Genomic DNA, 22,255 nt, shown 5'->3' with positions numbered 1-22,255 from the left:
CAACGTAACGTAACAACTTAATGTAACGTAACAACGTAATGTAGAGTAACAACTTAATGTAACGTAACAACGTAATGTAACAAAACAACGTAATGTAACAACGTAATGTAACAACTTAATGTAACGTAACAACGTAATGTAACAAAACAACGTAATGTAACAACGTAATGTAACAACTTAATGTAACGTAACAACGTAATGTAGCAACTTAATGTAACGTAACAACGTAATGTAACAAAACAACGTAATGTAACAACATAATGTAACAAAACAACGTAATGTAACAACGTAATGTAACAACTTAATGTAGCGTAACAACGTAATGTAACAACGTAATGTAACAACTTAATGTAGCGTAACAACGTAATGTAACAACGTAACGTAACAACGTAATGTAACAATGTAACAACGTAATATATCAACGTAATGCAACAATGTAATGTAACAATGTAACAACGTAACGTAACAACATAATGTAACGTAACAATGTAATGTAACAACGTAATGTAACAACTTAATGTAACGTAACAACGTAATGTAACGTAACAACTTAATGTAACGTAACAACGTAATGTAACAACGTAATGTAACAACTTAATGTAACGTAACAACGTAATGCAACGTAACAACGTAATGTAACGTAACAACGGAATATTACTAAGGACCACCAAGGGGTGACTCCTTTGGTTGTATAGAAGTCTATGCTTCATGTGTTTAAACTGCGAACGCAATAAGAAAAGACTCACTTTAAGTTGATCTTAGTGAATTTCCATTATCCGGAAAATATCGCCACGAGTGTCTTGAAGAGACGGCCACACCCTCGTTATGGGTCACATGTGGTGATTGAGAGGGATTATATTATATTGTCTATAGTTTTTTAGGAAAATGCTGCATAGTATACATTATCCTTATATGTATGCATTGTCACTTGAAATTACCATATTTTAGATTGTTTGTGTTCAACTCAAAAATATTGATGACTATGGGCATAATATTGCTATTATTTTGGCTGTAATGTCACATGCATAAGGCCCAAAAATATTTACCATGGCGAAGGGGCTGATACATGATACTGAAGTCCTCCCTTGTCTTGGTGCACACATTGCCGCTTCACTGTTTGTCATGTTGATTTCCCTGGCAGCGTGTTTGGGACGTAACCCATGAATGTATCTTTATTTGCCTTCATAAATGACCAAACTCATAAATCATCGTGACCCGCAAACCGTCTTTTCCCTGTGATTCCTGCACGGCAACAGTAGAATCTGAATCTAAAGCGTCCAACCTCTGAGCACCAAACGTGAAGTATTACACAACCTTAATCTTAAAAAACAAAAGAAAAAGCTGCAGATTGAACAGAGGTGGAAACCAGGGGGCGGCATGCAGACAGAGAGGTTAGAGAGGATGAGGAGGAGGAAGAGAGGGATGAAGGGATTAAGGTGGTCGATACATTGGCTCCTCTCCCAGACTGAGAGATGACACTAACTCAGTTCATTCATTCCCTCTCTCCTCCCTCTCTCCCCTCCGCGTCCTCATGGAGGATTATGACCATTTAACGAGGAGGAAATGTAAATAAAAATATAAATAAATAAAAGAATCCATGTGTTTACGGGGATGATGGAACTTTAGCAAGAGGAGGCGTTACATTGAGGCTGCAGCTCCTCCGCAGTGCACCTGCAGTTATGTGCAGTTATTATTATGCACATAGACGACTCACTGTGCAGCATTTTAGATTCAATAATTATTATGTTTGCATCTGTGTGTGTGTGTGTGTGTGTGTGCGTCCATGTCAGAAATGTGTGTTTTATGGATCTAATAGCATTCACCATCAATTACTACCATGCAGTGACCCTTTAAACAATGTTATTATTGTGTTTAATTGTAATTCATTATTATACTGCTTGAAATAAGATTTTCTCTCATAGACAATTAACACATGAAGTCACGTGTATTAGTGAGTGTATTAGTAGATTTTTTTATGGATAAATAGCCACTTAATGAATCATTATTACGGCAAAAAAAACTTTCAGAATAACTAATAGAATCAGAAAATTCCTAAATTTGTTCTATATTTTTTTAATGAAATGCATGAGGGTTCACTTCCTTCTAGTTATCCTGGCGGCGTGCAGGTCGCTGCTCCCTGCCGGTGGCGGCCTCACACACCTGTGTCTGGCTCTGACTTCCGGGCCACCAGGTGACTCCATCGGGGAGACAGTTTCCATGACGACCTCGCTGAAGAGCTCCCTCCTGACCTTTTTCTTGTCGCCGTGGTTGTAATTACATGAAATTGCATCTCGTCTCATCGTTATGGTTATTATGGTCTGCCTTCATGAGTCATCTCCGGAGTGATGCAGACTCGCAGCTTGTGGAGATGTTTAATTACCGAGGCGTATTCCGGATGGAATTATTATTTATTTATTTTAATTTAGTACAAACGGGATACAGACAAAAAGTTTAAATAAAATACACACAAAAACGATGTATGAACAGACTTTTAATTTGTTAAAGATGTATATATCTTATGTATATATATATGAATGTATGAAAGTATACATTCATATCATAATAACTGTGACCAGAGGAATGTGCACGTATGGTTGAGGAGAGAGAAATATGATATGCATGTAAATAAATGGGAATGATAATGTTGATAAGTATTAAGTAAGTTCAGTCAACAGTAATAATAATAATAATAATCGTAATAAGAAGAAGAATACAATTAATTATAATAAAAACAATAATAACAAGGCGAAATTAGTCAAATTCAAAATAATATTATTAATATTAATAAATAAAAACAAGTAAATAATCATGTTAATTATAAGTAAAATAAATGATAATAATAATAAATAATAATTACAACACTTATTAATTATGATGTTGATAAGTAAGTTCATACAACACAAAATAATAATAAAAGCATTAATAATAACAAAAAATAAGTAAATCATAATGTTAATTGTAGGTAAAATAAATAAAAATGCCATTTTTTATATAGTAATAAAAATATTAAAACTCACCTCTTCAGAACTGCTTTTAATGTATGACTGTGTGCTCTTATTTATTTGTATCTGTTTTATTATTCTATTTGTTTTATTGCATAGTTTTTAGGACATTGTAAATGTTGTGTAAAGTGACTTTGAGTATTAAGAAAAGCGCTATATAAATTAAATGCATTATTATTATTATTATTATTAACAATAAAAATAATTTAAAAAAGGATATAAATAGGATGAAATGCTTGTATCAGGCGAGTGTATTAACTGTGTCGGTGTTTTACGACCTTCTCTCTCGGAGGATCCTCCTTCTCCCCGGAAGGAAGAGGAGAGGATCTGTGCTCCGGGAGGTTTTGTGTGACACAATCTGCACATTGCTGTGGACCGCCTGCATCCTTTTCCTTTTTATTATTTTCACGCATCTTTCTCCTCTACCCACACATGTTCTCCTCTCCTCCCTCGCTCCTTTTATGCGATCATGTTGCCTGGTAACTGCAGCCGAGCGATGAGAGGCTGGGATGTGATGTGATGTGTGTTTCACATCAGCTGGAAGAGAAGACGACAGAATGACGACTGAAGGGAAACTTACTGTCAAGAAAATGTCTCTGCAGAAAGAAATTCTCCTTTTTTAAAACTTTTGCTCAAAATCATCCTGATTGAAAAGTATAATCAAAAAGAAATGATGTGTTAAAACATGCAAACTTTCCGTTTATTTAAAGTTCTCAACGCTCCACTTTCTGCAGCTTCTTCTTCTTCTAGACGACTCATCAGTGGGCAAACATTCATTTTGGGGAATATCATCACAGGAGAGGACTCACCACTGTGGATTCCACATCATTCAAAGTGGAGTGGGAGGAATAGTTCAAACCAACAGCGTGCAGGGCAATATTTCACTCTGCTGTTATGAAGTCATTGTTGCAAAGACCGCCAATAAACTGCCCGGGATCGCACCATAAATCAGAGTTTGAGATGTTAAATTGCTTCAGGAGAGACTCACTCACTGGGCCGAGAGGGGATGCGGGACAGGATATTAAATCATCTTCTATCTGGGAAACTGCAGAGATTAATTAACAAGGAAATGGAAGCCGAGTGATTGAAAAGATCAATTAAAGGTCACACGTATAGAGCATCTCCCTTATTTCAGCAGCCTAGCGCCTGGGGAAGAGAGAGCGCTGTTAGCATAACGGGGCAATTATTTTGAGATATAAAATCATTAGTTTGAGATATAAAGTCATTATTTTGAGATATCAAATCATTATTTTGAAATGCTGAATCATTATTTTGAGATGCTAAGTCATTATTTTGAGACATAAATCATTATTTTGAGATATAAATCATTATTTTGAGATGCTAAGTCATTATTTTGAGATGCTAAGTCATTATTTTGAGATATAAATCATTATTTTGAGATATAAATCATTATTTTGAGATATCAAATCATTATTTTGAGATACTAAATCATTATTTTGAGATATAAATCATTATTTTGAGATACTAAGTCATTATTTTGAGATGCTAAGTCATTATTTTGAGATATAAATCATTATTTTGAGATACTAAGTCATTATTTTAAGACACTAAATCATTATTTTGAGATACTAAATTATTATTTTGAGACACTAAATCATTATTTCGAGTAGTTTCTCGTCATAATGACTCACAGGATGTCTTCCCCTCACATTAAACAAGCTTCTATATATATATAAAATGATTCTCAGTCATCTTCCTCAACCTGCTCAACGTTTCCTCAGAGGATGTTTGCTCGTTAAAAAAAACAAAACACCGACTTGGTTAAATAAATAATAAATAATAAATCAACCTGCCTCTTTATCTACATCTGAACAAACCGAGAAGGTTTCCTCTCAGTAACTCCTGTCTGACTCATTATATCACAGCGTCTGTGGAAGAGAAAGGTCACGGTTCGGTTGCTAATGACAACCTGCGAGACTGAAATCATGTGCGTGTGTGTGAGAGTGTGTGAGTGTGTGAGTGTGTGAGTGTGTGTGAGTGTGTGAGTGTGTGTGTGTGTGTGTGTGTCCCTGCCTCATTTGTAGGCATCAGTCGCCCCCTGCTGTTTATCACATTCTTTGACTCCTGAATATATGAGGTTGCCATGCCAACCGGTGAGGTGTCGGAAAGGAAATCAAACAAGTCGGCCGGATGTCTTTTTATTTATTAATTTCTTTTCTTATTAGCGGTTAACCTCAATTTATAATATTTTTGAGGGTGATAGTGAACCAATTAGACACCAATTAGCATTAATTTGAGGCACGCTGTAGTGGAGGAAGTATTCAGATCCTTCACTCAAGTAAAAGTAGCATTAGCACACTGTAAAAAAACTCTGTTATAAGTACAAGTCCTGCATGGAAATGGTAAAGAAAAAGTACAACTAGTGAAATAAACTTAAAGTATTACAAGTAACTAAATGTCCCCTGTGACTGTTGTACTATTGTATATTAAATCATTCCATGTTTTATTACTCATGCATTAATGTAATAGCAGGATTTAACTTATTTTTTTTAAACATGTTTAACTATTAACTAACACTATTTTTAATTATCATTTATTCTGCTGATTATTTCCCCCCAGTAATTGATTGATTGATTGATTGGTGTGTAAAAGTTTTGAAAATAGTGAGGAACGCTGTCACAATAGAGCCCCAAGTGAAACTAATAGTCCAAACCTCAGAATTATTATTATAGTATTATATATAAAGAAAAGACATTAAAATAATTAAATGGAAAATCAACAAATCTTCACGTTTGAGAAGTTGGAGCCATGAAAACGATTATTTAAAAAAAATTGCTCTGATAGTCAAACTCTTCATATTTCATTTTCAGCACACAAATCTTAATTAGTAAATTAAATAAAGCTGTCAGATAAATAAAGTGCAGTAAAAAAGTACAATATTTCCCTCTCAAATTACACATATGTACGTCCATCTCTGCTCAAAATCCTTTTTCATTTAAACGTTGCTGTCATTTCTTCTATTAGCACCTGTGTGAATCTATTAGAAATATTTATATGAAGCCCAAATATCTGGTGGAAATAGGATTCCATTATAAATAACTACTTAAATAAATAAATATAAATAATAAATATAAAATAAATAAGATGAAAATGTAGCTGTGATAATAAATATACCCCCATGGTAGGTCATACATATGAGATAGCAAGTTGAAATTATGAGATAAAAAGTCATAATTATGAGATAGAATAACATTTTGACTATCTATCTCATAATTATGACTTTATATCTCATACTTTCAACTTGCTATCTCTTAATTATGACTTTGTATCTCACAAATATGATCTACAATGGGGATATATTCATTTCCACATCCTGTTTGAGCTAACAAACACTAACGCAAGCTAACGCAAGCTAACGCAAGCTAACGGTAACAGCCACAGCACGAGTCACGGTGGTTTTCCAGTAGTGTTTTATTCATACAGTGAGGGTGCTCATACATAATATTTATTTTTCTCTATAAAATATAGTACCTTTCAGTTCCTGAAAGCAAAACTAGATATAAATCATCAAGTTTCATCTGATAAGAAGCAACTCATTTTCAAGTTTCAACCAAGGCGATCGACTGCATCAGCAGTCAGAAATGCAGTCGCAGATTTTAAGAAATCACATTCTAACAAAGACGTTTTTTTTTTTCTCCTCTTTTTCTTTTCATTTCTTTCTGCCTAGCAAAGCCACGACGCTCCACCGCCACGAAGAAAAGACAATGATCATTTGGGTTTTTTCTAAAGTAGCAAATACTGTTTAAAATACTGGAGCCACAAAAAGAGTTTTCCATGTGACGGGGAAAGCAGAGACAGTCTGTGTGAAGAGGGAGGAACGTGACACTAAAGGGAGGGTTTGCATGTTTAGACGTGTGTTTCTAAAGAAGCTCATACAGACACACTTATAAGCATCGGTAGTGTCGCTTTAAGGGAAGTGAGCGTTTCAACAGAAGCGGGTGATTAATGCTTTATGATGTCTGTCTGAGATTTTCTCTCTGACTCTCCCGTCCTCGTTCTTCTTCTCCTTCACCTTCTCCTTCTTCTTCTTCTTCTTCTTCTTCTATCTTTTTTCTTCTTCTGTCTTCCCGGGCATCACAACAGCTCGCTATGACCGGAGGCTGAGTCAAGGCTGTCTATAAAACAGAGAGGACAGGAAACTGATCATCGACCAAAAAAAAACCCCAATATATATCTGTGGCCGATCAATACGAGTATCAGTTCACATCGTGTAGAAATGTGCAGGAAAGAATCCACTGAATTATCGTTCTTTTTTTAATGAATAATTATGTTCTTTAGCAAAAAGTGATAGTTTTATTACCACTCAACACTCACACAACCACACACACACACACACACACACACACACACACACACACACACACCCACACACACACACACCAATAAAAAAACAGAGACGTGTACCAGACAAGTCCAGTGACTTATTTCTGTTTTGGGGTAGTCTAGGTTTTTTCACGGGGGGTTTGCGATTTGGGGGCTTCTCAACGTTATTAGGGCTTTCCCTGTCAGTGCCTGAGTTCAGTGAGGACAAAAAAAACACACACACAGAGAAAACACAAATTAACAGTTAGATACAGACGGCTTTGCACACAGATAAACGTATGTACATGCATTCCCAGCATGAATATACGGCGTGCAGGTTAATAATTGTGTGTGTACTGCGATGGGAGAAAAGACGAGTGGCACCTGTGTCACAAGACATGGCCTTTCGGTTCCTCTGTGGTTTCACCGGAGCCTGAGGTCGCAGTCCTTCCTCACCTGAACACGTGTGAAAGACACATTAGTTTAAATGTGATGAGGAACAAGAGTGTTAGATATTTTCAAGATATCTCAACTTCTGAAAAGTGAAGCCAATGCCGGTTTAAGCACCTTAACCTGCATTCTCTCTCCTGACCACCAGGGGGCGGAGACTCTGGTTGTATAGAAGTCTATGCTTCATGTGTTAAAGCTGCATTCTCTCTCCACTGACCACCAGGAGGTGACTCCTCTGGTTGTATAGAAGTCTATCCTCCATGTGTTAAAGCTGCATTCTCTCCACTGACCACCAGGGGGCAACTCCTCTGGTTGTATAGAAGTCTATGCTTCATGTGTTAAAGCTGCATTCTCTCTTCTGATCACCAGGGGGCGACTCCTCTGGTTGTATAGAAGTCTATGCTTCATGTGTTAAAGCTGCATTCTCTACTAACCACCAGGGGGCGACTCCTCTGGTTGTATAGAAGTCTATAGAAAATGACTCTACTTCTCTCTTGATTTATTCCTTAGTAAAAATTGTAAACATGAGTTCCTCTCATCTAACTCTCGACAGGCAAGCACATATTCATGTTCATTAAAAGTTTTCTGGGAGTTGACCTGGTTATCACCAAATAAGATCTTGAGCAAAAAAGCACACCATTAACTGTGATATCAAAGTCAGACAGCCGCTCAGCAAAAAACACACGTTTCTCATAATTAGAGTTACCTTGACTTGCAGCTCTGTCTGGTAATCCGTACACAGGCTTGTGAACCGGAGGTGGCACCGGAGGAGGAGGCAAGCTCCTCTCAATGGCTGATTCTTTTGGGAAAATCGCATACAAGGACGTCTTTGGCTGTTTTTGTGTGTGTGTAACAGAACAAAATAAACACACGAACAAATCGAAAAAGACAATTATTGCAACTGGCATATTTGCTCTAGCTTTACAGTAATTGCACAAAGCAGTACATCAATATATACATTGATATATTCTTTTTTACACAGAACATTACATGCACACCTTTTCTGGAATCGGAGGAGGATGACCCTCCGAGTCTCTTCTTTTTTCTCTCTCTTTCTTTTCCATCTTCCCAGGATCTTTCTCTACGCCTCCTTCCTCCTCTGTACCTACGAATCAAACAAGAAGTCACTGTCACCCGCAAAGGTATAAAAGGTCCTTTCCGAACGTGGCGGACAGACAGCGAGGTACCTGGTAGAGTGTCTGAGCTCTCGAGGCGATGCCTCGGCCTCAGTTTGGACATGTTGGGTTTGCTGCTTTGCGGCGGGGGATCGGGTTTAGATGCACCGGGAGCGGCTCGTCCTCCTCCGCTGCTCCGCCATCCCTCCGTGAACCCTGCGCTGGCGTCGGGACACACTTGTCTGTCCCCCTGAGCGTCCTGCTGATGCCAGTCCGAAGCCGCGGAAGCCGCGGAAGCCGTCACCGCCTCTGCGCTCTTCAGGGGTTCCGTTTCCTGCTTCGGCGAGGGCGTCCTGTCCGACGGGTACGGAGGCAGCGGCCTTTGAGCCAAAAGAAGCAGCTGCCCTTGTCTGTCTGTCCTCCGGCTCGCCGGTCTGCCCTCAGTCCACTGATTGTCCGCCGGTGCGTCCGCCGGCCTGTGCTCCGACCACGACCTGTCTATCTGCCTGCCGCCCATCCACTGTCTCTCTATCTTCCTGTCGATCTGCCGCTGGGTGTGCCTGTCGACGGTCCACTGCCGGTCCAGGTGTCTGCTCTCGGTCCAGTACCGGTCCGATGGCCTCTCCGTCGTCCTCGCCGGATGCAGCGTCTCCGTTGTCCTCTGCTTGTCGTCTGCCCAGAACTCGTCCGATTCTAGCGGGTGTTCAAACACGGCATCCTCTGATTTCAGCTGAAAACACAACAAGAAGAGGTCAAAGGAGAAGATCGCACCCGGGGGGAACCTCTAGTAACGGTGGATGCTTGGGTCTCCCAAACATCACGTTCCAGTACAAGAAAACGTGACCGAGAATTTAATTTTTTTTGGGGAAACGTAATTTGTCTTGGATCACGTTTGCTTTTTACCAGTTTTTAATTAGTTGAAGGAAGTCCTCATAGTTGCCTAAACATAATCACGTAGTACTTTTGTTTCCTCAACCTAAAAAGGTACTCATGTTGCCTCAACCTAAACAAGTACTCTTGTTGCCTCAACCTAAAAAAAGTACTCTTGTTGCCTCAACCTAAAAAAAGTACTCTTGTTGCCTCAACCTAAAAAAAGTACTCTTGTTGCCTCAACCTCAAAAGGTACTTGTGTTGCCTCAACCGAAAAAGGTACTTGTGTTGCCTCAACCTAAAAAGGTACTTGTGTTGCCTCAACCTCAAAAGGTACTCGTGTTGCCTCAACCTAAAAAAGTACTCGTGTTGCCTCAACCTCAAAAGGTACTTGTGTTGCCTCAACCTAAAAAGGTACTTGTGTTGCCTCAACCTCAAAAGGTACTCGTGTTGCCTCAACCTAAAAAAGTACTTGTGTTGCCTCAACCTAAAAAAGTACTTTTTTTGCCTCAACCTAAAAAGGTACTCTTATTGCCTCAACCTAAACAAGTACTCGTGTTGCCTTAACCTAAAAAAGTACTTTTTTTGCCTCAACCTAAAAAGGTACTCTTATTGCCTCAACCTAAAAAGGTACTCATGTTGCCTCAACCTAAAAAAATACTTTTGTTCCATTTTAGTTTTAATTTCGTAGTCCTTTTAGGTAAAACAATTACGTGTTTTATTAAGCATATTAAAGTACCTTTGTTGCCTCAACCTAACCAAATAGTTTTGTAGCTTTTCTTGTTAACCAAGTTTTAAATTGTTTCAAGCTGTCATCCAGGAGAAAATGAGTGTCCCTTTAAACATAAATTAGGGGGCAGTTTTTTTTGTTTGTGTTTTTATGGTTGAGCGGGTCACACTGACTTTACCTCTCTGGGGGAATAAAAAGGGTGTTTGCTTCCTCCCGCGCCCGAGAGAGGGACGCCCGGCACCGGCGGCGGCGGACTCAAAACGAGAGTATTTTTCCCCTGGTGGTCGTTCATTTTCCCATCAGCCCCTTCGCCGGGGGACCCGGCTCTGGCAGCGGACCTCGGAGGCTGCAGGAGCGTGTACACGTTCTCCGTGGCCGTCCTGAAAGAGACACCGAAGATGTTGTGGCTGCACGATCTGTCCACAGATTCAAAAACGCAGGATTAAGTTATCTGGATGAACAGTGCAATTAAGAAGTATCTTTCTTTGCTGGCAGAAATCGGCCATCTTGCCGTCCTAATCCGTGTTTGACATGCAACAGTTCATCTCTATCGTCGCTCGGCTGACGGGATCCAGCATCGGAGCCGCCGGCTGTCGGCAACATCTGTGCACACTCGGCATCGGCATTTCTCGTGTCAACAAGGAGATTTAAGGAGATTTAGGAGCAATATTTGTCGCAGTGTTTATGAAGTTTAGAGTCGCTGACGGAGGAGAGAAATGCGAAGCCGTGCAGTAGAATGTGGAAAGAAAATGATATTTTTATCGAATGCAGGTGTTTTCAAAGTCTGACAAATTGGCACTATTTGGTACGCCGAATGCGATATTATTCGATTATTGTTGCGGTGTTGCCACTGAAGAAATCTATTTTTTTTTTTTACGTCTAAGCGGATTCATGCAAGAGTGTGAGCCACAATGGGATCGGAGATAACGACATCCTCAGGAAGTGTGAGTCACGCTGAATCTAAAAATATGTGCATAATGTCCCCGCATTCAAGATTCAGCTGATTTATATAAATCGTTTGAAGAAAAAAAGCCTTATATCTGGTGCATACACCTTTTCTAAATGAGTGTTGTGTTTGTGCGCACACGAACCCCGAGGGCGCCGTAGCAACAAAGTGACACCCGTCTCCGTAGACCTCGGCCTCGGACTCCGGCCCCTGATTGGACAGCGTTTGGCTGCGGTTTCTACGGAAACCGAAGATGGCCAGCATGTTCCTCCTCTTCTTCCTCCTCAGCGAGTGGGCTTTGTGCAGAGAGGAGAGCTGGCTGAGAGAGGTGAGAGAGGGTTGAACAGTTCGCACGGTCATCTTTATCGGGATGTCGGGCAGCTTGAGGCTAAATCTCTTGCAACAGTATTATTTATTATTATTATTATGAATGCAATCATATTTGAAGGGGCTGCCTTGAACTGATGATGTGCAGTGTAAAAAAAAGAAAGAGGAGCACCGTTGTACTAATAAGCCGTGGCAGCTCTGTTTCTGAATTCAGCTCCGCCAAAATAAAAGCTCACCGAACTGCTGCGTTTACACGTCAGAGTTTTTTATAGCACATTCACTTTTCAATTTGCGTGATTGATGTATGATGGAACAAACTTTTGAAAAAACTTTTCCAATGCAGACCTGTCACATATTTAACAAAAATTAAACTAACGCGCTCCTTTGATGTCTGTAAAAAAAACAACCTTACTGAATCCTTCACCCCTTTGATCAACAACATGCAACCCATCCCCAAACGCTCCAAACATCCAGCTCCTGCTCCTCTAATCATCAAAGAGCGACGGAAATTATGTTACGATGGAGCAAAGATGACGGACAGCAGATTGAATTGCCTCGGAGCCGCCCGCAGGAAGCGCTAAACAAGCCGAACATCGACCACGAAGAGCACTTCAAAGACAAGACAACGCGCCGGTCAGGGGAACACAACCTTCTTGAATTATAATAACCCAAAACACGACCCAATTAAAATGAAGCCTTGCTGGAGAAAACTGACAGAAACCCCAACAGGGCTGTTGGATTGTGTGGATGTGATCACAGGTATACCTCGGTAATTAAAAATGTAATTGAATAAAGATGAAATGTGGAGAAAAAAAAGCAGAAATGAAATCTTTTAATGTTTGCGAATGTGTCACGTTTGTTTAACTTTGAGATTTGGGGTGAAACACATCTAAAAATTACATAACGGACGGTATTTGGCGGTTGGCGTGCCACTAAAGGCTCCAACCAAGGTTACGTCTTTGTCACATTTCCATTGAAGCTTCTCTTTTCACGGTCACTCGCCTTTACTGGAACAGTGTAATCTGTCCGTGCACAATAGTGTCTTTTGTTGTGTGACTTTCTCGGGTTGCTATACTCAGAAAGTCGTCCTTCCTTTTGTAATACACTCACGTAGGAACTCATTTATCAAATGGAGGAAAAACAATCCAACAATCATTGTCCAGAATGATTCCCCGTCACTCATTACAGTGATTTCCGCCCGCAGGTGTTCATTCATTTCAGTACACCGTGAAATGAGTGTGTTTTAACTACCGCTGTATTATTGGACAATCAAACCCAGGAGACAATCATGTCTTCTTGAAAGCAGTTCATGCGACAATAACTTCAACGTGACAAAATGCTCACTGTGATGAATTACCTACATTATCTGTATAGTATCTATAAACAATATAGTTTGAGGTCTCTGTAAGTTGATTTTTCAAACTAATGGCCGCTTGAAAAGCAGGAACTCATTCTATAGAAGTGGGGCGTTAGTTTAACCTTCATGCATCAATAGGGGCATTTTGGGCTTTTAAAATGTATTTAGGAAGTACAACTTCAGCTCATATATTGTCTTCAATAAACTGTGGAGCCAAAATACAGAAACTCAGACCCTGAAGGATGGAAATGTCCCCATTAACTCTGAAAATCATATCAGGCTTTCAATCAAGAGCCCTGGCTTCAAAATTGTAGTCTTGAATCTTCCCCATCAGATGAGGCGATACATGCTATTCTCCTCGTTCCCACTAGGGGCATCATTGCTAATCATTGAACTATCTCAGACTGTGAAACAGAAACTAATCTCCCAAGCACTAAGCAAACAGATAATAATGACATGTTTGTGCTTTCTGAAAAAAAACTTGCGTGATTTCAACAAACTGGCATTTAAAGGGCTAAAATTCTGAAACTGTACGAATATTTGGTGGTTATGATCAGGAATGATTATGGATTACAATATTTAACTCAGTAAAAGTGGAAAATAATTCTAATATATATATATTATAGTATGTATGTTCTAGCAGTTTTAGGAAGGGGACATTTCTGTCCTCTACATCAGAGCAACTTTTTTAAAGGTGTGCACGTCGGGTTATTGTACATGTGATTGTATTGTATGAATGTGACGAGTAGTTAAAACATTTAAATCAAGGGTAATATTAATAAATACTATTATAGAGATAATACCTAACTCTTACCTGTCAGGGAGAACCCTTTTAGTATAGAAGTCTGGAAGTCCGTCATCAAGAGGGCTTATTCCTCCATTTTCACTGCAATGCTGCACACACACACACACACACACACACACACACACACACACACACACACACACACACACACACACACACACACACACACACACACACACACACACACACACACTTTAATAGAGGTTACTCACACTGGGTTTCATCTGTAAATGTTCTGGATGCAATAAAACAAATGGATAACTGGCTTCTGTGAGATTGCATAATCAAAATGAAGCCATCCACTTTGTATATTTTACCTCTGAAAAAGACAGTTTCACTGCCAGCAGAGAAACTAAAGAGATAGATAGATGGGTGGGTAGGTAGGTAGGTAGGTAGATAGATAGATAGATAGATAGATAGATAGATAGATAGATAGATAGATAGATAGATAGATAGATAGATAGATAGATAGATAGATAGATAGATAGATAGATAGATAGATAGATAGATAGATAGATAGATAGATAGATAGATAGATAGATAGATAGATAGATAGATAGATAAATCTGTTTGATGCATAGATAGATACTTTGGATAGATAGAATACTGGTATACTAGTCTACTGGAATAATGCACACAATTCAAATGACTTTACTCATAAGGTGCTGAGCTCAAACCCGCCTTACCGCCTCAGCAGGGACATGTCCTCCTTTGTGTCTCCGCGGAGGCCTCGGCCGAACCCGCGTCACATGATGGAGCGGCAGGCCCAGCGTCGGCAGCTCCGACAGGCCCTCCCAGGATGCCGAGCGGGATAGAGAAGAGTACGACGGCACGGAGGGTGGCGGGGAGGAGCTGGAGTCGTCACACAGGCCTGGAAAGATCACAGAGGCCGTGAGCGCCGATAAAACTGAGGAGGAGGAGGTTCGGTCGACGGGACGAGTGGACGGAGCTACAGCGAGATGATCGTTACCCGCTTCAGAGTCGACGAATTATAAACAAGGGCGACCGCTCTGAGATGCACTGACTCAGGCTTGGCTCAGGTCGGATATAAACAGCCACTAACAGACTTCTCAGATGAAGGGACGGGAGAGAAAACCCCACTAATGGAGCCCTGAGAGAGACGGGATGGGGTCAGAGCGAGGCAGGAAAGAGGATATACAGCAGCACTCACTCAGCCGGGTGGAGACAGGTCGTATCCGTCTCGTTCTCGAGCTGCGCTTCTTAATGGCTATTGTGTCCTGGGAGGAAAGAAAGAAAGAAGAAGAAGAAAGAAAACAGTAAGAGAGAAGAGACGAGTAAACATGTCAAGTAGCACGAAGGATCCGATCTCTCCTGCAGGCCAACCGGTGCTTCCGCCGGTGAAGTTTTTTTGCAGCGCAAACGGTCGATGATGCAAATAACTTGACTACAGACAGAATAATTTCAGCTGAAACGGCTGCTCATGACAGCTAAAGTCTGTTGGAAAGATTGCATCATGGCGGCAGATAGCTGGTTGTTTTTAGGCAAAAACAAATAAAAAGAAAGAGCCCATTGCTCCGAAAATACCCAATCCCCCCTCAGAATATTTGTATGCCTGACGGGACTGTAGCCATTGCGTTTTCGGATCGTCTGTCTGTAGATATTACAGTCTGATCCATTCTAGAAAGGATTTCCTAGAATTTGGTGGTCAAAGGTGACCGTGGCCTCAGAAAATGATGAATTGATGACATTTTGGACAGACATGGATGTAAACTGGTTGGCAGACGACTCGGACGTTACCCGAAGCTAAGACCTGAAAAGAAGTTAAATCAATCGAGTCAGGGAAAATATGTCAAAAAGAAATCAAAGTAAATTCCTCGCCGTCCCTATTTTGTGTTTCAATCTCCAGCCTACACAAGTGTGTGTGTGTGTGTGTGTGTGTGTGTGTGTGGTTCAAATGTGTGTCAGTGTGTGAGAGAGGTGTGGATCCTGTTGCAGGACCTAGTTAGGTGGTTGTGAAGTTGTGTGAGTGGCCTTATTGTTAACGATTGATTGCCTTGGCTTGCATCCATGAAATCTTGCTGTGCATTGATTGTGTGTAAGACTTCAGCAAAAAAAAACAACTTGATTGTCAACGTCAACGATAGTGCACTTTTTCGAGTCCATCCCAGAACCGTCTGGTACGCTGCAGCCACTGCCAAGGACAAGCGGCAGACTGCAGCGTGTCATTCACGCTGCCGAGAAGGTGATTGGCTGGAATGGGCAAAGATTGTGCCCGACCCCTCCCACCATGGTCACGGCTTTGGCACATCAGAACCAAGAAGAACCCACGGGGCCTCGGGACCCCGACTGACTCTTCAAATTCCTCGTAAGCGAAAACCCACTTGGCAGTGAAACCTTGAATTGAATTGACCTCTGAATTAACGCCAGTCGGGCTTACAGTCACAGAATTATAGGCCTTTAGTCAATGAGACACTTCTAAAGGCCAACACTGTGTAACTGACAATACACTGTCAATCCAAGTATTGCGAAAACATCTTCAGGGGAGTTTTAGGGCTTTTCAAATATTGACTTTCAGTCCTTCTGTCAAGAAAATCAGTGTAACATTTCAAATGCCAGAGCCCAGAGGAAAACCCATCATTCCATCTAACCATCACCGTAGTTTGGTTAGATTTAGTCGAAATATTCATTGATGAAAGACAACAACGAAATAGAGAAAAGCACCTGGTACCAAATCATGCAGTAGAAATGTAAGTAATTGGATGAGTTTGAGTGGCAAGACACGGTAGCACCTGCTTGAGGACAAATGGAAAGATGGATGCATTGACACTCACGATGCTGGTGTTGAGCTCCTCATCCGTGATGTCCAGAGAGTCTCTGTGTCTGTTGAACCTCCAGCCCGTCCCGTCGTCGCACGCCCCCTCCCAGCGTTTCAGATGGGACACCTGCCGAGTCTGAGACAATCCCCCCCTCCTCAATCACTTTGTCTCAAGACACACCATACCTTTAACCAGAAGTGTATCTACCAGGGTCTTATGAGTGGCGTAGAGCTCCTGCAGGATCTGGTCCACGATGGAGTTGGTGAGGTAGGAAACCACCGACAGCTTCACTTCTCTGCAGGCGATCGGGTTAGAAAGGGAGAGACGGGAGGCGAAAGTGAGAGGAAGTCAATAACCTACTCATCAAACTCCAGCACCTCGGCCTTTTCTGTTTCCGTCTCTTACTCTAAGGCCCGGTGGATGTCCTGCGCCGCTCTTTCCATCAGGGCCGTCCGGATGGCGGAGCGAGGGATGGACACACGCTCGGAGACGGACGACAACGAAGGGCTCAACCTCTCCGCCGCGGAGGCCGACAGAGGGCAGAGCTCCCGGCAGAGCGACACCATGGAGTCCACGATCACCTGCAACGGGAGGCGCCGACGGTCAGTCACTCAAGTCGGACCGTGAATGCCGCGGCGTGGAAAGAGGGCGAAGCCGATAGATCTACCTGAAGCTCTTTGTCCGCAGCCTTGCCGAGTTCGCCGGACAGAGAGTCCAGCCGCTGGCGCACCGGCCCGTCCACGGACAGCACGTGGGCCAGCTCGCACAGCGACGGGTACAGCTTGCAAAGGGACAAGAAAGTAGATTCAAATTTCCGTGTTGCAGAAAGTATGAATGCAAACGCTACGCTCACGCGTCACTCACAGCGCGGGAGTTCCTGGCCTCTTTTAGCACTTGCTTAGCAGCTTGAATTTCCTCCATCTCGCCGCCGGCGCCTCGTAACACGCACACCTGCTGCTGGACGCGCACGCAGAGGCGCTCCATCACCTTTGGAAACACACAGGCGGATGGGGTGGGTGGAGGTGCAACCAGCGCATCACACACATACACAACAGTGGCGGAGGTGGAGGTGAGTGTGCTACCTGCTCGGCGGTGCTGGTGACCAGGCCCTGGTGCAGCCGCAGAGCCTGCCGCTGAGAGAAGCGCTGCGTCTGGTTGTTCCTCACCAGGGAGCGCTGGATCTGAGCGCCGGCGGGGAGGCAGCGGGGGGTTAGCGGAGCAAAAAACACGAGAAGACACGGCGATGATGCAATTAAAAGGGCAGATTGTTGAGGAAACAAGACGCAGAGATGCAGAGCGGAGGCGGCTGTTTTTCTATAATTCCTTTTATTGCACATTTCTGGGCCCCGTTTCCAAAATGCATCTTGACGGGTAATTCAATATTTTTCTACCTCAACACCATTTTCTCATGTTCTTGTGTCTAAGTGGCTATTCGAGGAAGGGGCACAACAACAATCATTACAATTATATACAGTGTATGTTTCAGTCAATAACCTCTCTCTCTCTCTCTCTCTCTCTCTCTCTCTTGTTTTCCACCGCTGCAGGCAGCTGTTTTCAGAGAATACATCTCTATAAACCCAGCGTACCCTTCCTGCACCAAACAGCAGTCACACACAGTTAGAGACTAGTTTAGTGGAGTGGTGGTTTAAGGTAGAGACCTTGGTCAGCGCCTGCTCCGTCCTCTCTGGGGCGCTGCGGTACGCCTGGCTGATGTCACTTAAGGGTAGAGGCATGTACTGCAAGGTGAAATTACTGAGAGAGAGAGAGAGAGAGAGAAGAAGGAGGGAACAGGGGAAGGGTTGAGTTATTGAAGGAGACAGAGCTAGAGAGAGACAAAAGTGGGTTAAAGATTCGACGGTGAGTTGAGCTTAATGTCCCCAACGGACAGAGTTCATCCCAAAAACACCCTCCAACACTTTGATCTTTGCCACCATGTAACACAAAGATATCGCCTCATTTACCGACGACCGCGTGCACATTTTGTATTTCTTTAACGCTCTTACTGTTCGAGTGCTCGGGCCACATCCAGGAACCCGGCTGCGGAGGTGTTGTTGCGATCCCATGTCACACTCCTGCAGGGCACAAAGAGTTGCATTGAACAAAAACCTCCATAAAGAGCTCAATACATATTCTTCTCTCTGCATGTATCCCCACCTGAGCGTGGTGTTGATCTGCAGGGCTTTGCTCAGCATCTTGGCCCCGATGTCGTCCATGCTGTTGCCGCTCAGGTCCACTTTTTTTAGACAGGTGTTGCTCCCCAGGGTGTTGACCAGCACGGTGCCCCGAGAGCGCAGGCGAGAGTCGGCCAGGGACAGAGACTGCAGGGCCTGGAGAGGCGGAACCATGCGTGTTAAAGTGTGGGAGTGGTGTTCAGGAATAAATCAAAAACAGGAGCGGTGGGAAGAGAGGACGATGAAGTGCAGCGGTTAAATATGCGACTGCTCGCTGCACATGACATGCTGTCTGCATGAATTATTGACAATATGTGTGTGTAGTGATATAGACACGGGGCCCGCAAGAGACAGCAATAATTAATGACACTGCGACACGTCTACAGAGGAACATAATGCAAAAAGCATGTGTCCAGGAACCCTAGGAAGGGACGTTTTCAGAATAAAACACTTATTTTTCACTCCTCTCGGATACATTTTGGTATCCGGAGCGTCTGCCAGCCCACACACTGTGAAATAAGAGTCAACACGCCAATCGGATTTGGCTCCTCTTCCCATGTCACATGCAAGGAGAGAAAATGTTGGATCTGGTCTACGGGAGGTCTTAAAGAGACAGGCGCTAAACGAGGGTGAACACAGGCCTATAGAGAAAGTATGAACCTGAACATTAGCGTGATGTGTCCCCTTTAAGTCAATTGTATTATCCTCTATATATACTGGAGATATAATAATTCTTTGTCCTTCCAAAATGGACAGAGTGAATAGACAATACGTGATTTTTTTCTGCGTGATCCCTTTTCTATTTCTATTCAGAACTCGCGGCGTCCGGCTGGTAAATCTGCATCGCGCCGTGTGTCTCGGGGCGAGAGAGGGAGATCTCCGGTGTGATCACTCACACAGTCCTCCTCCTGGATGAGGTGGACCAGCTTCTGCAGGACTTCATCCAGAACCCTGCAGACAAAACACAGAGGCGAGGCCGGGGTGAGACGGCGTGAGTCATTTCCCCGCTGCCGGCAGGGAGCTGTCCGCCGGAAAAAAGGGAAGCTAAATCACAGACATGCATACGGATATTCGAGCTGGCACGTGTAGCACACACACACACACACACACACACACACACACACACACACACACACACACACACACACACACACACACACACACACACACACACACAAACACACACAAATAAGTGCAGTAAAGCGTGTGGAGCACCTGTTTTTGATGTTGAAGTTCTTTCCCAGAAAGAGGTGTTTGAGGGAGGGGTGTCTGGAGAGGGCCGGCAGTACAGTGAGCAGGTCTGCATCGAGACCTGTCGACACACACACACACACACACACACACACACACACACACACACACACACACACACACACGTATATAGATATATATATGAAGCTCAACATATCTTGATTCGGACCTCGAGGAGTCAAGGTCACAGAGGGACCGTACCGTTGTCCGACATGTCCAGAGTGCCGATGGAGGAGACTCTGGGGAGGAGCTCCTGGATCACAGCCGCTCCTGCAGACCGGAGCTGCAGAGAGAGAAACCAACATATGCACAGCCATGATGAATCCCAGTCATTTTAAGGTTCAGTCCTCGGGGAATTGTTCTATTTTTCCACAGTGGGGCAGATTTATGAAAGCCTTTTTTCTCTGCAAGCAGCCTGAGAGTTTTGTCGCCTGCTGATCTGCAGCAGTTCTGCTCAGTGGGAAGGAAAACATCTGCGGCTGCTTGTTAGCTTAGTACTTTTTTTTGCTTAAACAAGTGAATGTATAACATGTTTTTATGACTTGGAAGAGCAACAACTTTGTGACACCCGACTTGGGCAGAGGGGACGCGGGCAGTAGCGGCCGGTAGCAGCAGCAGCACTAGCTAGCAGCAGTGCTAGCTAGTGCTGCTGCTAGCTAGCGCTGCTGCTAGCTTGCTACAGCGAGGACACTGACCGGAGGTAGGAGCGGCTTGTAACCCGACTTTTACGGTACTAGAATTTGTACTCAAAACATTGCAGAGTATTTTTGTTTTACTTCACTACAGTCTGTTGTACAACTTGTTGATTATAAATTATGGTAATTAAAAATTGGGGTTTTGCTGCTTTTACTTTATAAAATAAAGTTTTTTTAAAGGCTTCCAGCTGCCAGAGAGTTAAGCTAATATAGGATCAAATAATATCTATTAAATACATTTCAAAGTCTATAAATTACACTTTGTAAAACCTGTAAAAAATTATAATAATAATTCATCCTATTTTGAATTCTGTTGAGCAAATTGCACAAATAATATCAACTGTGAGGGTTTAGTTGTTGGCCTTGAAAGCCGAGCCAATAGTTGTACGTGTGACTTGAGTGTGTCTGTTTATGTGTGACTTCAGTGTCACGCACAGTGTGGGAACTTTGTGTTTCAGACGTAGTTTTCTCTGCTTCGAGTTGCCGCTGCTGAGATTTCATTCAGACATTTTACTGAAAGTCTTTCCCACACATTCATAAAACTATTTATCTTTGGATAATTATTTCTCAACATTGTTCCTCGCAAGCTCGCAATCGTGTCGACTATTAGGAAACCTCAGGCGCTAACGATGGTATAAAGGATAACGTCTGTTTATCTCGAGAATTACCATCATTTACTAAATGAACATCATGCTGTATTGAAGAAGACTTGAAACTAGAGATTGAGACATAAACTCATGTTTACAATGTTTACTGAGGGAATAAATCAAGAGAGAAGTAGAGTCATTTATAGAGACTTCTATACAACCAGAGGAGTCACCCCCTGGTGGTCAGGAGAGAGAATGCAGCTTTAACACATGAAGCATAGACTTCTATACAACCAGAAGAGTCGCCCCCTGGTGGTCAGGAGAGAGAATGCAGCTTTAACACATGAAGTTTATACTTCTATACAACCAGAGGAGTCGCCCCCTGGTGGTCAGTCGAGAGAATGCAGCTTTAACAGAAAATACCGACCCATCCCTTTAACTTGAGCTGAGCATCCTCTGCAGACGTGGAGGTGAACTCTTACCTCGCAGCCACTGATGTCCAGATGAAGGTCATTGATATGAGGATTGGAGGTCAACCCCGATAGGAGAGCCCTGCAAGACGGGATGGACAGAAGCAGTGAGTTTGGACCGACGGGAGCCGAGCCGGACCGAGAACAGGAGGACCAGGCGGTGGCTACCTGAGAACGTCGGGGGGAAGCTTCATGGAGGCGACGCTGACGTACGTGAGGCTGAAGGCCGAGCTGAAGAACTGGCGGAACAGCGGCAGCGTGTCCTTCACTTTCCTGTTGGGTAAACACAACAACAAAGAACTAAAAAACAAAACAGGGGATGAAAGAGAGGAGACGATGGAGAGAGAGAGCGGAGTGGGATGAGACCAGATGGAGTCAC

General features: G+C 42.7%; 1 protein-coding gene across 1 annotated transcript in view; it reads right to left on the bottom strand.

The window, feature by feature from the left end:
- Positions 1 to 7,097: 7,097 nt before the first annotated feature.
- Positions 7,098 to 22,255, bottom strand: part of LOC306739160 (capping protein, Arp2/3 and myosin-I linker protein 3-like) — a gene marked incomplete at both ends in the record, with an annotated part of 27,826 nt that continues 12,668 nt past the window's right edge. Inside the window, 25 exons of the mRNA XM_079221121.1 lie at positions 7,098 to 7,138; positions 7,428 to 7,535; positions 7,710 to 7,781; positions 8,482 to 8,608; positions 8,774 to 8,880; positions 8,963 to 9,620; positions 10,669 to 10,870; positions 11,582 to 11,755; positions 13,935 to 14,014; positions 14,612 to 14,796; positions 15,097 to 15,163; positions 16,718 to 16,837; positions 16,910 to 16,997; positions 17,108 to 17,283; positions 17,370 to 17,483; positions 17,567 to 17,689; positions 17,785 to 17,883; positions 18,361 to 18,454; positions 18,706 to 18,774; positions 18,857 to 19,029; positions 19,770 to 19,824; positions 20,089 to 20,185; positions 20,326 to 20,407; positions 21,889 to 21,958; positions 22,045 to 22,149. Coding sequence (XP_079077247.1) covers positions 7,098 to 7,138; positions 7,428 to 7,535; positions 7,710 to 7,781; positions 8,482 to 8,608; positions 8,774 to 8,880; positions 8,963 to 9,620; positions 10,669 to 10,870; positions 11,582 to 11,755; positions 13,935 to 14,014; positions 14,612 to 14,796; positions 15,097 to 15,163; positions 16,718 to 16,837; positions 16,910 to 16,997; positions 17,108 to 17,283; positions 17,370 to 17,483; positions 17,567 to 17,689; positions 17,785 to 17,883; positions 18,361 to 18,454; positions 18,706 to 18,774; positions 18,857 to 19,029; positions 19,770 to 19,824; positions 20,089 to 20,185; positions 20,326 to 20,407; positions 21,889 to 21,958; positions 22,045 to 22,149 — 3,286 coding nt within the window. The remainder of the gene's footprint in view (positions 7,139 to 7,427; positions 7,536 to 7,709; positions 7,782 to 8,481; positions 8,609 to 8,773; positions 8,881 to 8,962; positions 9,621 to 10,668; positions 10,871 to 11,581; positions 11,756 to 13,934; positions 14,015 to 14,611; positions 14,797 to 15,096; positions 15,164 to 16,717; positions 16,838 to 16,909; positions 16,998 to 17,107; positions 17,284 to 17,369; positions 17,484 to 17,566; positions 17,690 to 17,784; positions 17,884 to 18,360; positions 18,455 to 18,705; positions 18,775 to 18,856; positions 19,030 to 19,769; positions 19,825 to 20,088; positions 20,186 to 20,325; positions 20,408 to 21,888; positions 21,959 to 22,044; positions 22,150 to 22,255) is intronic.

The sequence above is a fragment of the Taurulus bubalis genome, assembly GCF_910589615.1.
Source record: "Taurulus bubalis genome assembly, chromosome: 7".
In the NCBI taxonomy this organism is placed as follows: domain Eukaryota; kingdom Metazoa; phylum Chordata; class Actinopteri; order Perciformes; family Cottidae; genus Taurulus; species Taurulus bubalis.
This window is presented reverse-complemented; position numbering and strand designations above follow the sequence as displayed.